The sequence below is a fragment of the Colius striatus genome, chromosome 21 (genome assembly GCF_028858725.1).
Source record: "Colius striatus isolate bColStr4 chromosome 21, bColStr4.1.hap1, whole genome shotgun sequence".
NCBI classification, from domain to species: Eukaryota; Metazoa; Chordata; class Aves; order Coliiformes; family Coliidae; genus Colius; species Colius striatus.
In genome coordinates this window covers 8,358,604-8,373,565 of record NC_084779.1, presented here as the reverse complement: position 1 = coordinate 8,373,565, position 14,962 = coordinate 8,358,604, and the positions used below count along the sequence as shown (strand labels likewise).

At 42.6% G+C, this 14,962-nt stretch overlaps 1 protein-coding gene across 6 annotated transcripts in view; it reads left to right on the top strand.

Moving 5' to 3' along the window:
• The window catches only part of GNB1 (G protein subunit beta 1), a 35,911-nt gene extending 32,300 nt beyond the window's left edge, over window positions 1-3,611 (top strand). For all 6 annotated transcript variants that reach the window (XM_062012894.1, XM_062012888.1, XM_062012890.1 and 3 more), the window contains 3 exons: window positions 153-369; window positions 1,377-1,488; window positions 1,864-3,611. In XM_062012894.1, the coding sequence (XP_061868878.1) occupies window positions 153-369; window positions 1,377-1,483 (324 nt within the window). In that variant the 3' untranslated portion in view covers window positions 1,484-1,488; window positions 1,864-3,611. The remainder of the gene's footprint in view (window positions 1-152; window positions 370-1,376; window positions 1,489-1,863) is intronic.
• Window positions 3,612-14,962: the final 11,351 nt, after the last annotated feature.

Below are 14,962 nucleotides of genomic sequence, written 5' to 3'. Positions count from 1 at the left end.
GGGTTTTCCCCTGTACCAGTAATGGGCAGGGGTGTACTTTGCTGCTTTCTTTTTCCACTTGGTCTGTACAAAGTGGTATATTCAATGAGAAACAAGAACCAAATCTGAAATGGTGTCTCTTTTCCTTTCCTCCCTCCCTTCCTCTGTTGAAGTTCTTCCCGAATGGGAACGCGTTTGCCACAGGCTCGGATGATGCTACGTGCAGGCTTTTTGATCTTCGGGCTGATCAGGAACTGATGGTTTATTCACACGATAACATCATCTGTGGCATCACCTCTGTAGCATTTTCCAAGAGTGGACGTCTACTCCTAGCTGGTTATGATGACTTCAACTGCAATGTCTGGGACACGCTGAAAGCCGATAGAGCAGGTAAAGTGTCTTGATTTTAAATGTTCTAAACCCGCTGTGGTATACTGACTGTGTGAGCTGTCACCTGCACAGAGCTGTTATCATTCCTTGTCCCAACTTCAGTGACAGCCTGTGTTAAGATAATCAGTGATGAAAGCAGCTTGATGGTGCTAACAAATAAACTGGAATACTGCTAAAGAGCGAAGGGAACCATCTCATTGCTATTATAAAGTCCATCAGTAATGTTGCTACTTCCAACATCAAGGATCCTTGTGTATGAAGCAGTCATTTTTTTACACTGAATTAACAGTTAAATGCCAATTTTAAAGCATGAGGTTGTGTAAGAACTAAAACTGAGTTGATTCATGTTCTGTATTGGAGAGTAGTAAATGGAGGGGAAGAGCACAAAGCCTGGATGAGGAGAGTCTGATGAGCAGTGTAACTGATGTAGGAAGATCAATTTTAAATCTATCAGGGATATTTTAGCTCAGTGATCTGGACTGGAAAGAGCTTGAATATAGGTAGGGGTTTTTTACCTCCTTGAAACCCTTACATTAAAAGGGATAGAGGAAAGCATTGGGCCCCTTCATTGTGTTGTTAGTGCCTCAGTTCTTTCTTTTTTATGGTACTGTAATAGAGTTGTAGGAGATGTCCATATTGACAAATACTGAGAGCTATGCAATGCAGGGTAATACTACACATACTGTGTTTGTTTACATTATCTTTATTGCTATGACACAGCAGAATTTTTGGGGCTGTGACTTCACAACTCCTGAGAAATCAGTAAAAGTCATAATGTACACAAGGAAAATGTTTGAGTCTTGCATTTGCTGAATTACCCCCTTGCAAACCCACCCAGTTACAGCTGGACTTGTGCTTATAAACCCAAAAGCAAGTTCCAACGATGTTTGCTCAGGATGTTTGGATGTGTAGCTGGTTAATGCAAACATGAGTGCCTCTGTTACTGGAGGTGAAATATGAAATCATCAGAGTAACACAGTCTGTTTGTTACATCATCTTCTTCATAGGTGTCCTTGCTGGTCATGATAACCGTGTCAGTTGCTTAGGTGTGACTGATGATGGTATGGCAGTGGCAACAGGATCGTGGGACAGCTTCCTCAAGATCTGGAACTGAAGTAGGTAGGTATCCAACTAATCAAGGCTGTCCTTGTTTGGTATCCAGGGTGCGTTTTCCCAAGTCTCGACAGTGCTTATTTTCCCTGATGCTGCATGTTTATGGTTCAGATTGGGAAAGTCACTGAGGGAACAAAAGCCAGTTTTTTCTGGAAGGCTGTTTGATGTATGCAGTGAATTCTTTGTGATGATCTACTTCTGTACTTCACGTTGCTGGCTGGGATGCCTGCATGGTCTTTAGAATCTGGGTTAGGCAATAAAGGGCCTCGAAAGTGGTGAGGTGGTAGCTAAAGGATGCATCGGTGGGTAGTGAGAGCAAAGCTTGACACTTGATGACAGTTTATCAAAGTCCAACTCTCACTAAGTGTTTCTGTGTGTCAGAACTGCATCGGACTCCACGACTGGAAGAAGTTTCCAACGGTTGAAAATTCAAATTGATAGCATATTCAATCCAACCATACTAACTCGGACCCCATCCTCCCCACGTCAAAGGGCAAGATCTTCTCCGTCTCCTGTTGCTGAAATGAAGAGCACAATTACCTTTCCAAGAAGAATTTCTGTGTTGTAAGCAAAATGAAATTGTGCATTCCTTTTGGGACCATTTCTTTTGATTTTTTTTCTTCTGTCTTGAGAATTTAAAACTGAAACACTATCATAAAAGCATGACCAGAAAATCAACTCGAGCATAGTCGTGAAACAGTTAGCTTTCACTGTAGTTTCCAAGTCCAAGTTAAGGACTTTCTCTCACACACTTGCAAATTTTAAAGTCATGTTTGTAGTGGGATTTTTTTCAAGTTTCCTTTTTAAAGACATTTCTTTCTGTATTTCAATGAGCAAGACAAGGGAGTCCCAGCCCAGAGCCTCTGGGGGTGATAACGCTGTAAATTTAGTCCCTAATTTTTTTATTTTGTTTGTTTTCTAGTATCACAGATAATTGTTGCACAAAACTTGGCATATATAGGATAATGTTAAGCAGTAAGGTAACCAAGCACATGCTGTAAAAGGTAATGAATGCTTGTTTAAAGAATCCTTTCACCTTTTATGGATAACAAAGGCAATCTTTGGTCCCTCCTGCCCCCTCCTTTTTCACCACACTGATTTGTTGGGTTTTTTTTAATCTGTTTTGGTTTTGTCCACTTGAAAGGGCAGTTTCTATATCCTAACACTATCCTATAAGTCTCGACAACCAGGAATCTCTGTTTTCAAAAGAGACCTATCCTACACTTGGGTATTGAGTCAATTCTTTGTGTATGAAATGATGTACAAATCAATGTTTTGAAAATAATGATCTTGAACTTTCTAAGTTAAACAAAAAAAACCACAAACCAACCTTTTTTGATTGTTTGCCATATTGGGTGGGTTTACTCTTAGAATCGCATGCTGTAGAAATGCTAAAAAGTGCATATTGGACTAAGTCCTTAGATGTCTTTTCTTTGGAGAAATAACCTGTTTAAAACCTGTAACCATTGTCGCTGTATTCATTTATTGTTGCTACTCTGTGCATAAGTCTCTGAGGAACTCCAGTACACAGCTATGCACGTTTGGGAGTAGCGTGAGAAGTCACTTTTGGGTTTTTTATTTTAAAGAAACAGCCTGTTCAAACAATCGCTGTCAAAAGATTCTGGGGTGTGGGAGGAGGGAACCTAGACCATCTTCTTTATAAATCAGTTCCTCACAGCCAGTTCCTCTTGTAGGATGAGTCCTTTGCATCTGATCAGAGTCATTTTTGTAATGAGCAGGTTTTCCTGGCTTTCTTTTCAAATAAAATGTTAAAAGCAGCAGTGTTTGGACAGCAGATTGTTCTGTTAAACTTTCCTATCTTCTCACTGTATCCAGAAATGCTCCTTCCTAGCAGCAGTAGTAGCTTCTCTCCATTTTGTTTTTTCTGCAACATTCTGTACAAAAATGTGCTGTAATTGTGCGTTAGGCCTGGATTTGGCATAAAAGATGAATTCCCTCTTACTCTCTTTCATGAAACTACTCTGTAGAGCTTTCTCCACGCCCTGTATCCCTCTTCACCTTTTGTATTTAATTTTAAAGTCAGTGTACTTCAAGAAAGCTGGATGCAAGATAGATACTATATTAAAATGTAATGTTATTTAAGATGTAATAAAGCAGTTTGACATGAATTTTGACTGATCTGTTTTGCAGCTTATTGGTCAACCCCCAGAAAGGCTTCTGGCAGGATTTGAGTTATGAAATAAACATCTGGAGGAAGTGTATGCTGCCCCAGAACCAGTTGTCCGGTATCTTAAAGTGCTTCGTGTGTTTTGGATGGCTAATTGGGCAGAGGATGCAGGGTGTTAGTGTGTCAGTGTGTATTCATGGGAAGGGGCGTGGGCTTTGTTTTAAAACACACTTGCAAGGTGAACTACAACCCTCATGATTTTTGTTACGGGAGATTGGCTCCAGGAGCGTCTGAAAACGTACCTGTAAAGTGCAGAATATGCCAACACTGAACAGCAAGTGTGTGGCACTTAGTTGCCACAGGCATGTTGCTGCTTCCATTCTTAACTAATGGATATTTCTGGATTTCCTAGAGCTGCTAAAGCTTAATCAAAAATTGCTGGTAGCTCTCTTAGCTCAAGCTCCAAATGAAAGCAGCTACTGTGCTTTCTCCCCATCACAGAAATGCTTTGTGGGATATAAAAGTGTAACATCTCAAGCAGGAAATCAAAGTGTTTAGTAACTTCTTGTAAAACTTTTGTGTCCTTCAATAGGGAAAAGAATTGAGTGGAACATCTTGTGTTGTTGCCATTTGAGGATCTGGCCAAATAAGCTCTGTGTCATTCTTAGCTGTCCTTACTGTAGGTACTGAGAAGGGTAAGTAGTTGCATTTTAATACTCAGTAAGAAAAATGGCTCCACAAGGCAGAATTGTACCTGGGAGAAAAGGCTTCATACCCTCAGAAGCAAATTCTTGGGATGAGAAGTGTTGAAAGGCAATTGGTTTAACAACTTGGTGTTGGCCCATTTGAGGGTTTTCTTTTGTATTTTTAAGAGGCAAAATCTCTTTTGTTCTGACCTAAACAAAAGTAGATTTTCCTCATTTTGCATCAACCAAGAGAAATGCCAGTGCTGTGGCTTGGTTTCATACCAAACATGGAAATTCTCAGCCTCAATGAAGGAGTTTTCAAGCTGGGAGTATGGAAAATATGATGGTGACATGACTGAACTAGCAGCCCTTAACTGTGAGCGTTGTGTTCTTGGCCTGCAGAATACTGGTAAGTAGCTCATGGCTGGAAATGCTTAAACTTGGGAATTCCAGATCAGTCTTTTTCAGTTCCAAATGCTATAGCTGTTTCTCTTTCCACTCACATAGTACACTTTTATTTCAACAGAGGTTTCATATGTGACTGTAGTAAAATCAGTGCAGGCATAATCTGTCTTACCTTCCTTAATCTATACCCATATGTTGAATTACAGCTTCCTGCCTGTGCTGAAAATGCCTTTGCTGATGACAGAATATACCTGCCAAGACAGTAACTCCTTGTGTCGAGAGACTAATGTGTAGTGCAATGTATTTGAAATGCAAAGAGTTGCAAATGCCTCATTAATTACAGACAATGTTTCTGTTAAAACTGTATATAAATGCTTGTCTCTGGATGCTTAGTTGTTCAGAAAACTGTAACTGAAGCAGAATGAGTATGCCAAATGAGAAGCACTGAAGTCTTGGTCTTTCAACTTGTAAAGCAAGGTTTCATAAACTGAAAACACCAATATGTGAGAACCATTTGTCTCTACTTGGTCTTAGTGGCAGCACTTGGCAGTTACATACTCAGGAGCCCAGGAGTAAGAATTAGATCCATGAAGGGAGTGAGGAGTGGTGTCTCTGCAGAGGAGAATGGAGTAAAACTTTTCTGAAGCATAGTAGATTACAAAGGTGGACAAGACCAATGGATCTGAGGTAATCCTGGTATCATTTGATATCCATGAGGTGGTGTGGAGGTGGCAAAAGGAGTTCCAGTTGTCTGCTCCTGGCTTGGAAAGTGTGACACGGTGACAGAATGGACTTCTACGGGATTGGAGTCCTCTCATGGAGTTTGGGGGAAGGAATTAAGTGAAGGAGGAGATAAGAGCTTTCTCCATCTCCACCTATAGTTATGACTTCTAATTAAAACATTTTCTATGCCCCTTGTGGCCTTTAATTTCTCAGTGAATTCAATGTGTTGTAAAAGATCTGAGGTTTTGCTGCTAGTAGAAGAAAAGGTCTGATCTGGGCATGGTAACTTCTGACCATTAAGCTCTCTGGAGTGTGTGTTTTAAATGAGCTGTGAAACGTACTTAAAATTATAGTTGGATAATGCCCTGTAAGCTAAAAATAGAATGATCTGGTTTCTGGGAAGTGGCAGAGTAAATAGAGAATAATAAAACCTCTCACCCTTGCAAAGTTTTGTGTAACTTGGTCTGAAACAAATGAGGATCCCGTATGGTGTTTTGATTAACACTTCTCAGTGTAGGTGTAACCATGAATTCAGAGCTGAGGGGAAAGAATAAAAGAACTGACTAATGAACAAGTTGTAGCAGCAGTTGGCTATTTTTGCTCAGTGATGCTTTGTTTGTCTTCATCTAATCTTTAGAAAGTCTGCTTCTGTGTTAAACATCAGGCTGCTCAATGCATCTGAGCTGAATTGGTCACTTCCTATGTTACAGACCAAGGTCTATGCAAGGAGCTGACTTTCTCATGTAGGGTTCTGTGAGAAGGGAAGAAGAGCTGGAGAAAGTTTAGGAGGACTAAACAATAGATTTTAGTTTCATTGTAGAGCAGGGATGCTTAGCCCGTTCCCTTCTCACCCCTGCTCTGTGTGCTCAGTGATGGGAGCAGACATCTCACGTCCTCAGTGGCAGCTGCTGGCCTCCTGTCAGATGTGCTGCTTTCTAGCTGTGTTATGTGCTGATGTCAATGTTATTACTTTGCTCCAGTGTACCTGACAAGTTAAATCCCTGCTCTGTCTCCTGGTCTTCTCTGTAGCATTGCTGGATGTTGTCTGTTGTTCTCTTACTGTTCTTGTGAAACCTGATCTGCTGGTACATCAAAATCCATGGGCCTGCTCTGTCACTCACTTGGGCTGAGAAAATGAAGGCCTTGATTCTCATGTTGTTCCAGGCCTGCTTGTGTTGAACAGTCTCTCCAGGAAACACAGTTCAGACAATCTGCAGTTCCTGTTTGCTGCCAGAGGACAGTAATGACTGGCAGATCTCTGGCTCATGTTTAGGTCTGTACTTTGCTGCCTGTTCAGTTTGCAGCCTGGGCATGTTTAACACCAGGGAGAATTTTCCTCGTGTAGTACTTTTGAGTTAAATCAGTGGAAGGAGGAAAGCTCGAGCTCACATTCCCTGTGGTGATTCCTAAACCCTCACTGTGGGGCCCAGGCCGGAGCACATCCCCTCCAGGAATCTGGGCCCGTCCAAAGCACCTTCATTTAACAGAAGGCCAAGTTGAATCAGTGTGAAACTGTCTGCTTCGCCTTTTCTTCAAATGCCAACACTTCAAAGCCTTCAAGGAGTATTCTGGAAGTGTATATGGGATGGTAGCACAGACTGTATATGCAGAAATCGCCTCCTATGTCACTTAAATGGGGAAAACAGAAGCCAGAGAAACGTGAATAAAAGCTGGGTGAGCTCCTCATTGCTGAGAGCTTGCTGCCAAAAACTCACCTTTCAGAAATACAGGGCCTGCAAAGTATTCATTCAAGTAATTCCAGGCTTAAACCAAGTCAATTTGGTCATAAAATAGAACAAAGAGAATCCTTTTTTAATGATTCATAAGCCATTTGCTTGAGCTGAGAGCAGTGAGACGTGCTTGACCGGGAGAGGTGATGTGTGTGGAGCTGCAAGTGGGGAATGAAAACTTTCATTTGATGTAACAGGTTTTTAAGTGGTAAAATAGAAAAGGGAGAACACATCTGTTACAAGGGATGAACTACTCAAATATACAATGCTGAGTTCTCATGGCAATTGTGTGTAACAGTACAGACAGTGCAGCTCCATCGGGTAGAAACACAAGGTAGGTGGTCAGTGCAAAGAGAATGTATAGGGCAAGCTTGTGCTGAATTTGGCTGCAATGTGTGTTCCTAGCAAATGTAACCCCTCCTTCACGTGTCTTCAGAGCCCATTGAAGATGTTTTGGTTTTTCCATAAGACTTAAGAAGCTTTGGGATGCTGGGATTCCTCATGTCTGCTTTTACAGGGATTTTTCTTTTCTAATTTCTTGTTGAAGAACTTCAGATGGCAGCAGTGCAGAGGTTAAAATCAGCCAGGGCTAACTGCAGTAGGGTCTCTTAGCCAGCTTTAAGACCAACTCTCATTCAGAAAATAATGGATGGAGGTGATGAAGAGCCTCAATAATTCCCTGGACTTCCTCCTTGCCCCATTTCTGAAATCCCTCCCAACACCTGACACACCCTGACTCAGCTCTGATCCCAAGCACTTGCTCTCTTCAGCTTTCCTCCTCTGCTTTTAAGTAGGAATTGTGATCTGGGGTTTCTAATGAAGATGTTTTGATTGACAAGGTATTTATGCAAGATCAGACTCTAATCATATCTGCTTCTATCTAGTAGTGTAGTGAAGTACCTTTCTGCAGGAAGTATTATGTTTGACAGAAGCATCACATGAATTCCAAGTCCTTGTTTACAAAAGCAAACATATTTTAAGATCTAGAGACTTCTAATATTCAGGTTCTGCCCCTTGCAGAATAAGGACTCAGGCTGAGTGAGGAGCAAGTAGGCAGCAGCAGATCCTTTCCTGCACTGGCTGGTGCTTGGCAGAGTGAGTCATGCTGTGATAATATGGGACTGCATATATTTATCTAAACTTTCATTGATTTTTCACCACAGTTCCGTATCATTTTTTAGTGATTTACTTTCTGTGACATAAATAAGCTGAAACAAGGTCCAATGGGGAATAATCGTGTTTAATCCTTAGTTCCCTGAAGCTTGTGCTTAATCCAATGGAAACAAGACAAGGTTTTAGAGGAAGTGGTAGACAGCAGCTGACATGTAAAACTACTCAAGTATTATAATGGCAAGGGTTTTTCACACTGTTCTCTAATTCACTGAAAGTGCTCAGAATATCATGTTAGTACCCAGAGAACATTAGTGGATGAAGTGGTCTTATATACTTGCTTATAACAAATTAAACTGAGACCATGGATCTTTCATGCATTCACTTGCATCAAGTACAGAAAGCTTGGGAATGGGAAACTCTTCCAATAGTATTTCACCTCACCATATCTTTTTCAGAAGGGCTTGGGAAGACAAAGTTCATCCCACCTTCTGGCTGCAGAAATGAAAATGACAAGTTGGTGGTGTTTGCTGGAGCTGAAGGCCATTGAAAGTTCAACCTTACATTGCTTTGTGGTTTTATGTTAAAGCATTTAGCACTCCCTTTCACTCCAGCTGCTTCTTCCTGAAAACAACAAAAAATAGATGGAGGAGTCATAAGGGGTCTCGTCTCAGCTTAGGAGCAGCAGTTCCACCTTCCCTCTGGCCCCTCCAAGTTTACTTGTAGAGCATGAGAGCCGTATAAGCAACTGTTCTTTGCTTAGCAGGGATCTGAGCACTATCAATAAGTACTCAAGTAAAGTGAAGGCGTTTCCCAGGGTAATGGGGTGTTACTGAATCCTAAAGGAAGGCCAAAGAGCTGAGGAACATTCAGCACGGAGGAACATGAGTGGTCTGTGTTGGCCAGGCTCGAGTCAGTGGCAGCTCTAAGAATCGACACTGGAATTAAAACCACCTCTGTTGAGCAGTTCTATCTTCCTCCTCCCATGGGTTACTTCAATCAAGTGATAGCATCAGACATGGTGAGAGGAAATGGAGCAATTACAGATAGGCTTCAAGGAACAGCTTATCGGAATTGGAGGTTAAACTTTCATAAGCAAAAGGTTCACTCTTGTTCTTTGAAGCCTGTCACAGTTCTCTACACAGAGTAACTTAACCAGAAATACTAGATTGGAGCCGGGCAGTCTCTGACCACAGCTCTCATCCTGGTCAAAGTGAAAGTTCCTCACCAAGCTGTTGAGATGAAATGAACAGGGATAGCTTCTCCTTCTCTACTGAAAACATAAATTAAAGCTCTTAAGCCTGCATTACAGTGTGGCAGCTGTATCCTCACCCCTTAGGTTCCAAATTACTCTGTTGGTTCTTTGCTCTTCAATCAGCATCAATTAAAATTTGCTGGATGGAAAATGTGCAGTGAAGGTAAGCAGTACAGCTGCTAAGAACTTGAAAACCTTCCTGTCCTCAGACTGCTTCTGAATGGTTTAACTTCTGTCAGTAACTTGTTTCTAATGCTTTACCGTTTCCATCTGGGGTGGTGAGCACTAGCAGTAGGGATAGCAGGCAGATTGCCTTTCTTTGCAGTTTGTTTGCTAAGAAGCCTCATCTGAATCTTTATTTTCAAAAGCAATCAAATGGGAAATCCCTTGCCAAACATGTATATGCCCTTTGGAGCTACTCTGTCAGCTTGGTAGGACAGTGCCTGCATTGTGTCTTGGCTAACAAGACAAAAACCTCCCAGCAGATTGGATCCCACTCGTGTGAGGAAGGAGTTTCCTCCATTTTGCACACAGGGAGTCTGTGGCATGGAGATGCTTGTGCAGGTCATGGAGTGGCTGAGTTGGAACACAGGCTGGCTCCTGACCTGCAGTGTGTTCCCTTGCCTTTGCTCATCCTCTCCCACACCCGCTTGCTCGGGCTGGTGCCGCTGGGCAGCGCGTCCCACCATGCACAGTCACCCCAGTGGGCAGCGAAGGATGATGGCAACAGGGTCAGGGTGGGATTACTCTGACCCTCTCATTCTGGTGGGGAAATGTCAGCTGTGATACAGTTGGGCCTAAGCCAGATAAGATAAAGCACAAATAGTCTCAATTTTACAGTTTATTCTAGCGGAGAGATAATCTCAGGAGCTGTGTTTGAGTTCTTCCCAGGACATCCTCTGCACCTGCATCACAGGGATTTATGAGCCCATTCCTCCTACTCACTTGATAGCCCTGTTGTTCTTGATATTGTTTGAGATGCTTTAATGCTTTGCAGTATGGAAATACAGCTCCATGAAGATCAGACCATATTGTTTGGGCTCTCTGAAAAGCTGCATCATATCTGAAAGTTACTTGGATCTTCCCTCTTCTCCCATCTCCTTTTCACATCACAAAGCCAACAACTTTCATTATTAGTCCTGTGCTACTTAGGATCCACTGCTCAGAGTCTGCAAGCAGCTCTAATTTGTATCCCACCCTTTTCAGAATGGCTGCCTGCCCTGTTGCTGACTGAAAGGACTCTTGACTGTGATGGAAAGCACATGCATTAAGAACTAATCCATAGCAGTGCCATGCATTATTTAGGAGCTTTGCTTGCATGAGTGGTCAGGTAGAGACACTTCAGCTGCTGGGAATTGAAGATTATGCCATATGTGAACATCAAATACTCCTTTTCTTAGGCTCTTCTGACATTTGGGGTCTGACTTCTGTGCTAACTGTAAAACTAACATGCTAATTATACCTAAATGGGATTTCTGGCCACTTATGTTGGCATCTGAAGTGTTGGTGTTAGTGTGGGGTTTGACAGAACATGCACGAATTTCCTGAAAGGAAACAAGTGTAAGAGATGAAAGGGCACAAGACCCTCAAGGTCACCACAAGTTTTTGGCTGTGGATTTTGATTGCCCTTATGTTATAGGCATAACCAAGTACAATTATATCTTGTCCCCCTGCAGCTTCACACTGCTAATGTAATTGCCCAAGGCAGGAGCATTTATAGCTGCTGTCCTGCTGGAGGGGAGGGTGAGCAGAGGGTGTTTATGGGTGTATGTTAAAACAGAGCTGAAACTTAAACTCTTACCTTGTGATCTCGTGTCATACAATTGACCAGGTTAGGTGAATGTGGTTTAAAATGTGGAGAAAAATAGCAGTTTGGATGTGATTAACATGAAGCTGTCAATTCTGCAAGGGTCTCTGAGGTAAGGCATTCCTGCAGACCCATGTGCTGCACACTCCTACCCACACACAGCACGGCGAGACACGGCCTCTTCAATCCATGTAACTGAGGCATTGGCCTCCACACCATCCCCTGCAAGATCTCTCCATGTGATGAGTTGAAAATCATGCTCAGTCCACTGTATGTGAGGTGCTGCACGAGAGAACCAGGTTTGGCTTTGCCTGGGATGTGCTGGGTGTGCTGGTGTGGGAGTGCCAGGCTGTGGCTGCTGCTGCCACCTGCTGTGGGTGCCCAGCTGCAGCTGGGAACTTGTCCCAGTGACCCAAAATGCTTTGCAAGAGCAAGAGGCTTTGTCAGGGCATCTGGGATTTACCTCTTACTCTGGTTTGTCCCTGGAGAAAGCCTAACTTTTTTTCTCCTGCTCCATTTTACAAAGAAGAATCTTATGCTGCAGAGAGGGTGTGATGGGTTCTCCTCCAAACCTCTTGTTCAGACTTTTCTGAGGAAAGCTCTGCAGGGTGAGGTTCTCTGTAACACCAGGCTTTTCCATTCTCTAGGCTGCTCACCCAGAAAGCCAAAGCTTCTCTAGGTCTGAACCTCCTGTATTGCTCACTCTGGAGAGAGGTGGACCTTCTTCCACAACAGGTTCCTCTCACTAATTCTGAGAGGGGCTGACATCCCATTTTAGAGGAGAGGATCCTCTAAAAACATTGCAACCAGGACAAACTAGTAACACACAAAGGGTACCCAGGCTTACATTCAGTTCAGTGGGCTATTACAGGTCTTCAGGTTCTCCAAGATCATCTCTATTGTTTATCACATTGCTTCAGCAGGTTGTTTTCCATCTTGAAAAGTAGAATACGTGGCAAAACTCTATGAATAGAATTAAATAGTGAGAGATTTTTCCTCCACTATGTGATTTATACCAGGAAATATTCCCCACTGCACATGTCCAGAGACTGTGTATTTCATAGTGGCTTGGGGACATACACCCTCTGCTGTTGGGGAACACTGGTACAGATGATCTTCTCCTGTGAAACCTGCAATACAGACTCTGCATCCTTCTGTCTCTTAGATGCCATGGCAAAACATGCTGTTTTCCTGCATCTCCTACGTGGATTTACTGGCATGAGGGATGATGTGATACTATTCCTTCTGTACTCTCAGTCTTTACAGCCAATGTGTAATGGAACAGCAAAGTGAGATCCAAACTGCTCTGACCTAAAAACCACTTGAAAGGGAATTGTCTGGGACAGACACAGAAATGACTTTACAAGTTCACCTTTTGTGCTTGAACCGGTGAGCCTTCTGAGCTTAGTTAAGTGCAATCAAGAGCTTTGCAGAGTGTGATGGTCGCTAGAGGGCACCGCTGCAATTCCCACAGCAGCCCGTCCTGGTTTCTGGGCTTCAGCGCTCCGAGCCCAGCCCGGTGCAGGGTTTGGAGCAGGGTGGCAGAGGAACAGCAGCCAAGGGCAGTGGGTGCCTGAGTGTAGCTAGTTAGTAATGATAAGAACTCACTCCTACAAGAGCAGACCAGGGCTTGTTTCTGGTACTTCTAGTGCAAATGTTTTGGGTAGAGGATGGATTTCCCTGGGCCCACAGTCACTCTAAGCATAGGACCAGTAATTTTCCCCAAGCTGTTGTAAATGCAGGTGCAGGTCTCTTGAGGGTGTCATTCTTTTATCTGAATAATTCCCTTCCTCTTTTCTATGAAGAAAAGGATCATTTAACTATAGAGGGAGCTGTTCTTTTAATACAGGGTGTTTGGTAGGTATATTTCCTTTTATGCCAGGGAAAAGATTTCTTCATCACCTTTCTGGGGCTTTCTGAGAACTAGAACAAAGGTTTTGAATAGGAAGGTTTTCAAATGCATCTGTGATCTGAGCATCTGCAAAATACAAGGGAGCTGAATACGAGAAGAAGAATGTTAATAATGCTGGGGTAGAGAGAATTCTAATGCAAATGAACCAAGAGTTGGCAGAGACTGGTCTCTTTTCATTTCTGTTTTTGACAGAGGGGTGTGATGTAAGGCTGATATTCAGAATTAATCCCATCTTGCATTGAAGCTTTTGAATTCTAGACTGCTTTCACTGATCACATCAACTGTTCTTTGTTTCTGTTTTCAGAATTACATTTGAGTTTTCCCTTCTCATAGATTTTTCCAAGGATTCATCTCTCTCTTCCCCATTGGCCTTAGCTTGGGTCACCTCTTGTTGAGGGCTCCATATGACCCTCATCAGCAAATCAGGACCCAGACACTTCCTTTTGAAATTCTTCCATCAAGATTTCAGGTTTATCAACAAAACAAAACCCAACTGAACAAAGGTGACTATTTGGTGCTCTTTGTAATCAGCTAGTATGTGATAAGAATTTGTTGTGGTGACCTAGACATAAGAATGACTCTTCCATCTACATTCTCTTTGGAACAAGAACATACTATTTCATACTTGAATAGCACTTAAGCAAGAAAAACCTTCAGTGATAATTCTTTCACTTGCTAACCCTTGCTAGAGACAAGAACAAGGTTTGGCCATTTTACTTTTCATGTCGCCTGTTGAACCTGTGCTTCTTGTTACTTAAAACCATTCCATAGCTGCATAATCCTCTCTAGGTGTCCATGTGACTGATAACACATGATAACAAAGAGGAATTCAGTGAGAAGGAATCTTCCTACTCTTTTTCTTTGCTCATCAGACTGTTTTCAAAGTTGGGGCAGTTATGAAAGCTCTTGACCCAACTTCCTCCATCATTACAGTAATTTGAGTGACTGCTGCCAAGCAAAGGTCCCAGAGCAACCAGCTGCCACTTCTACCAAGAACCAACTAGTAGCTGGAGTTGCAGTTTTGATATCTTTTAGCTGCTTGTTATGGTGGTGGGGTGTGTTCTGATCATAGGCAATAACAGAATTCCATAAGGCTGTATTCCTAAATGCTGGAAGCACTGGTGGCTTGGGTGCAGGCAGCAGCTGCAATGGCCCAGACCTCCCCAAACAGTCAGGGTGGAAGTATTTCATAGAAAAACAAGAGAAATTTTTCCCTAGTGTCTCCACTTGTAGTTGTGGACAACACCATCTTTGTCAATGTGTAGTAAAGTACACAGTAAAGGCCTAGTAAAGGCTTAAGGGGTGTTTGACTTCAGGAGGACCCTACAGAAAACAGAATATGTTCCTCTGGGCTGCACATATACCTAATGACTTGGCTTGAAATGCAGTGCTGCAGCAGCGTGCTTGTCTGTCAAACACCTTCTTCTGCCTTCTCCAGGGAAACTGAAGCAAGTAGAAACTTTTAAGTTTTCCAATCAAACTGCTTTCCTCAAAATGAATCAACATCTTCTGGAAAGAAGGACCATATTCCTCCTGAACAGTAAGAAGTGTAACAAGTGGGACTGGTTTTTGATTCTTACTTGTATTAGGGTGGCAACTGGAAATCCATGAATGTGGAGAGGTGTTTCTCAGGCACATGCAGTGAGGCACTTCCTGTATCAGCAGGAGATTACGGTCTTGACAAGATTGATAAAGAGGGAAGTCATTGTTTTTATCTGTTCTGG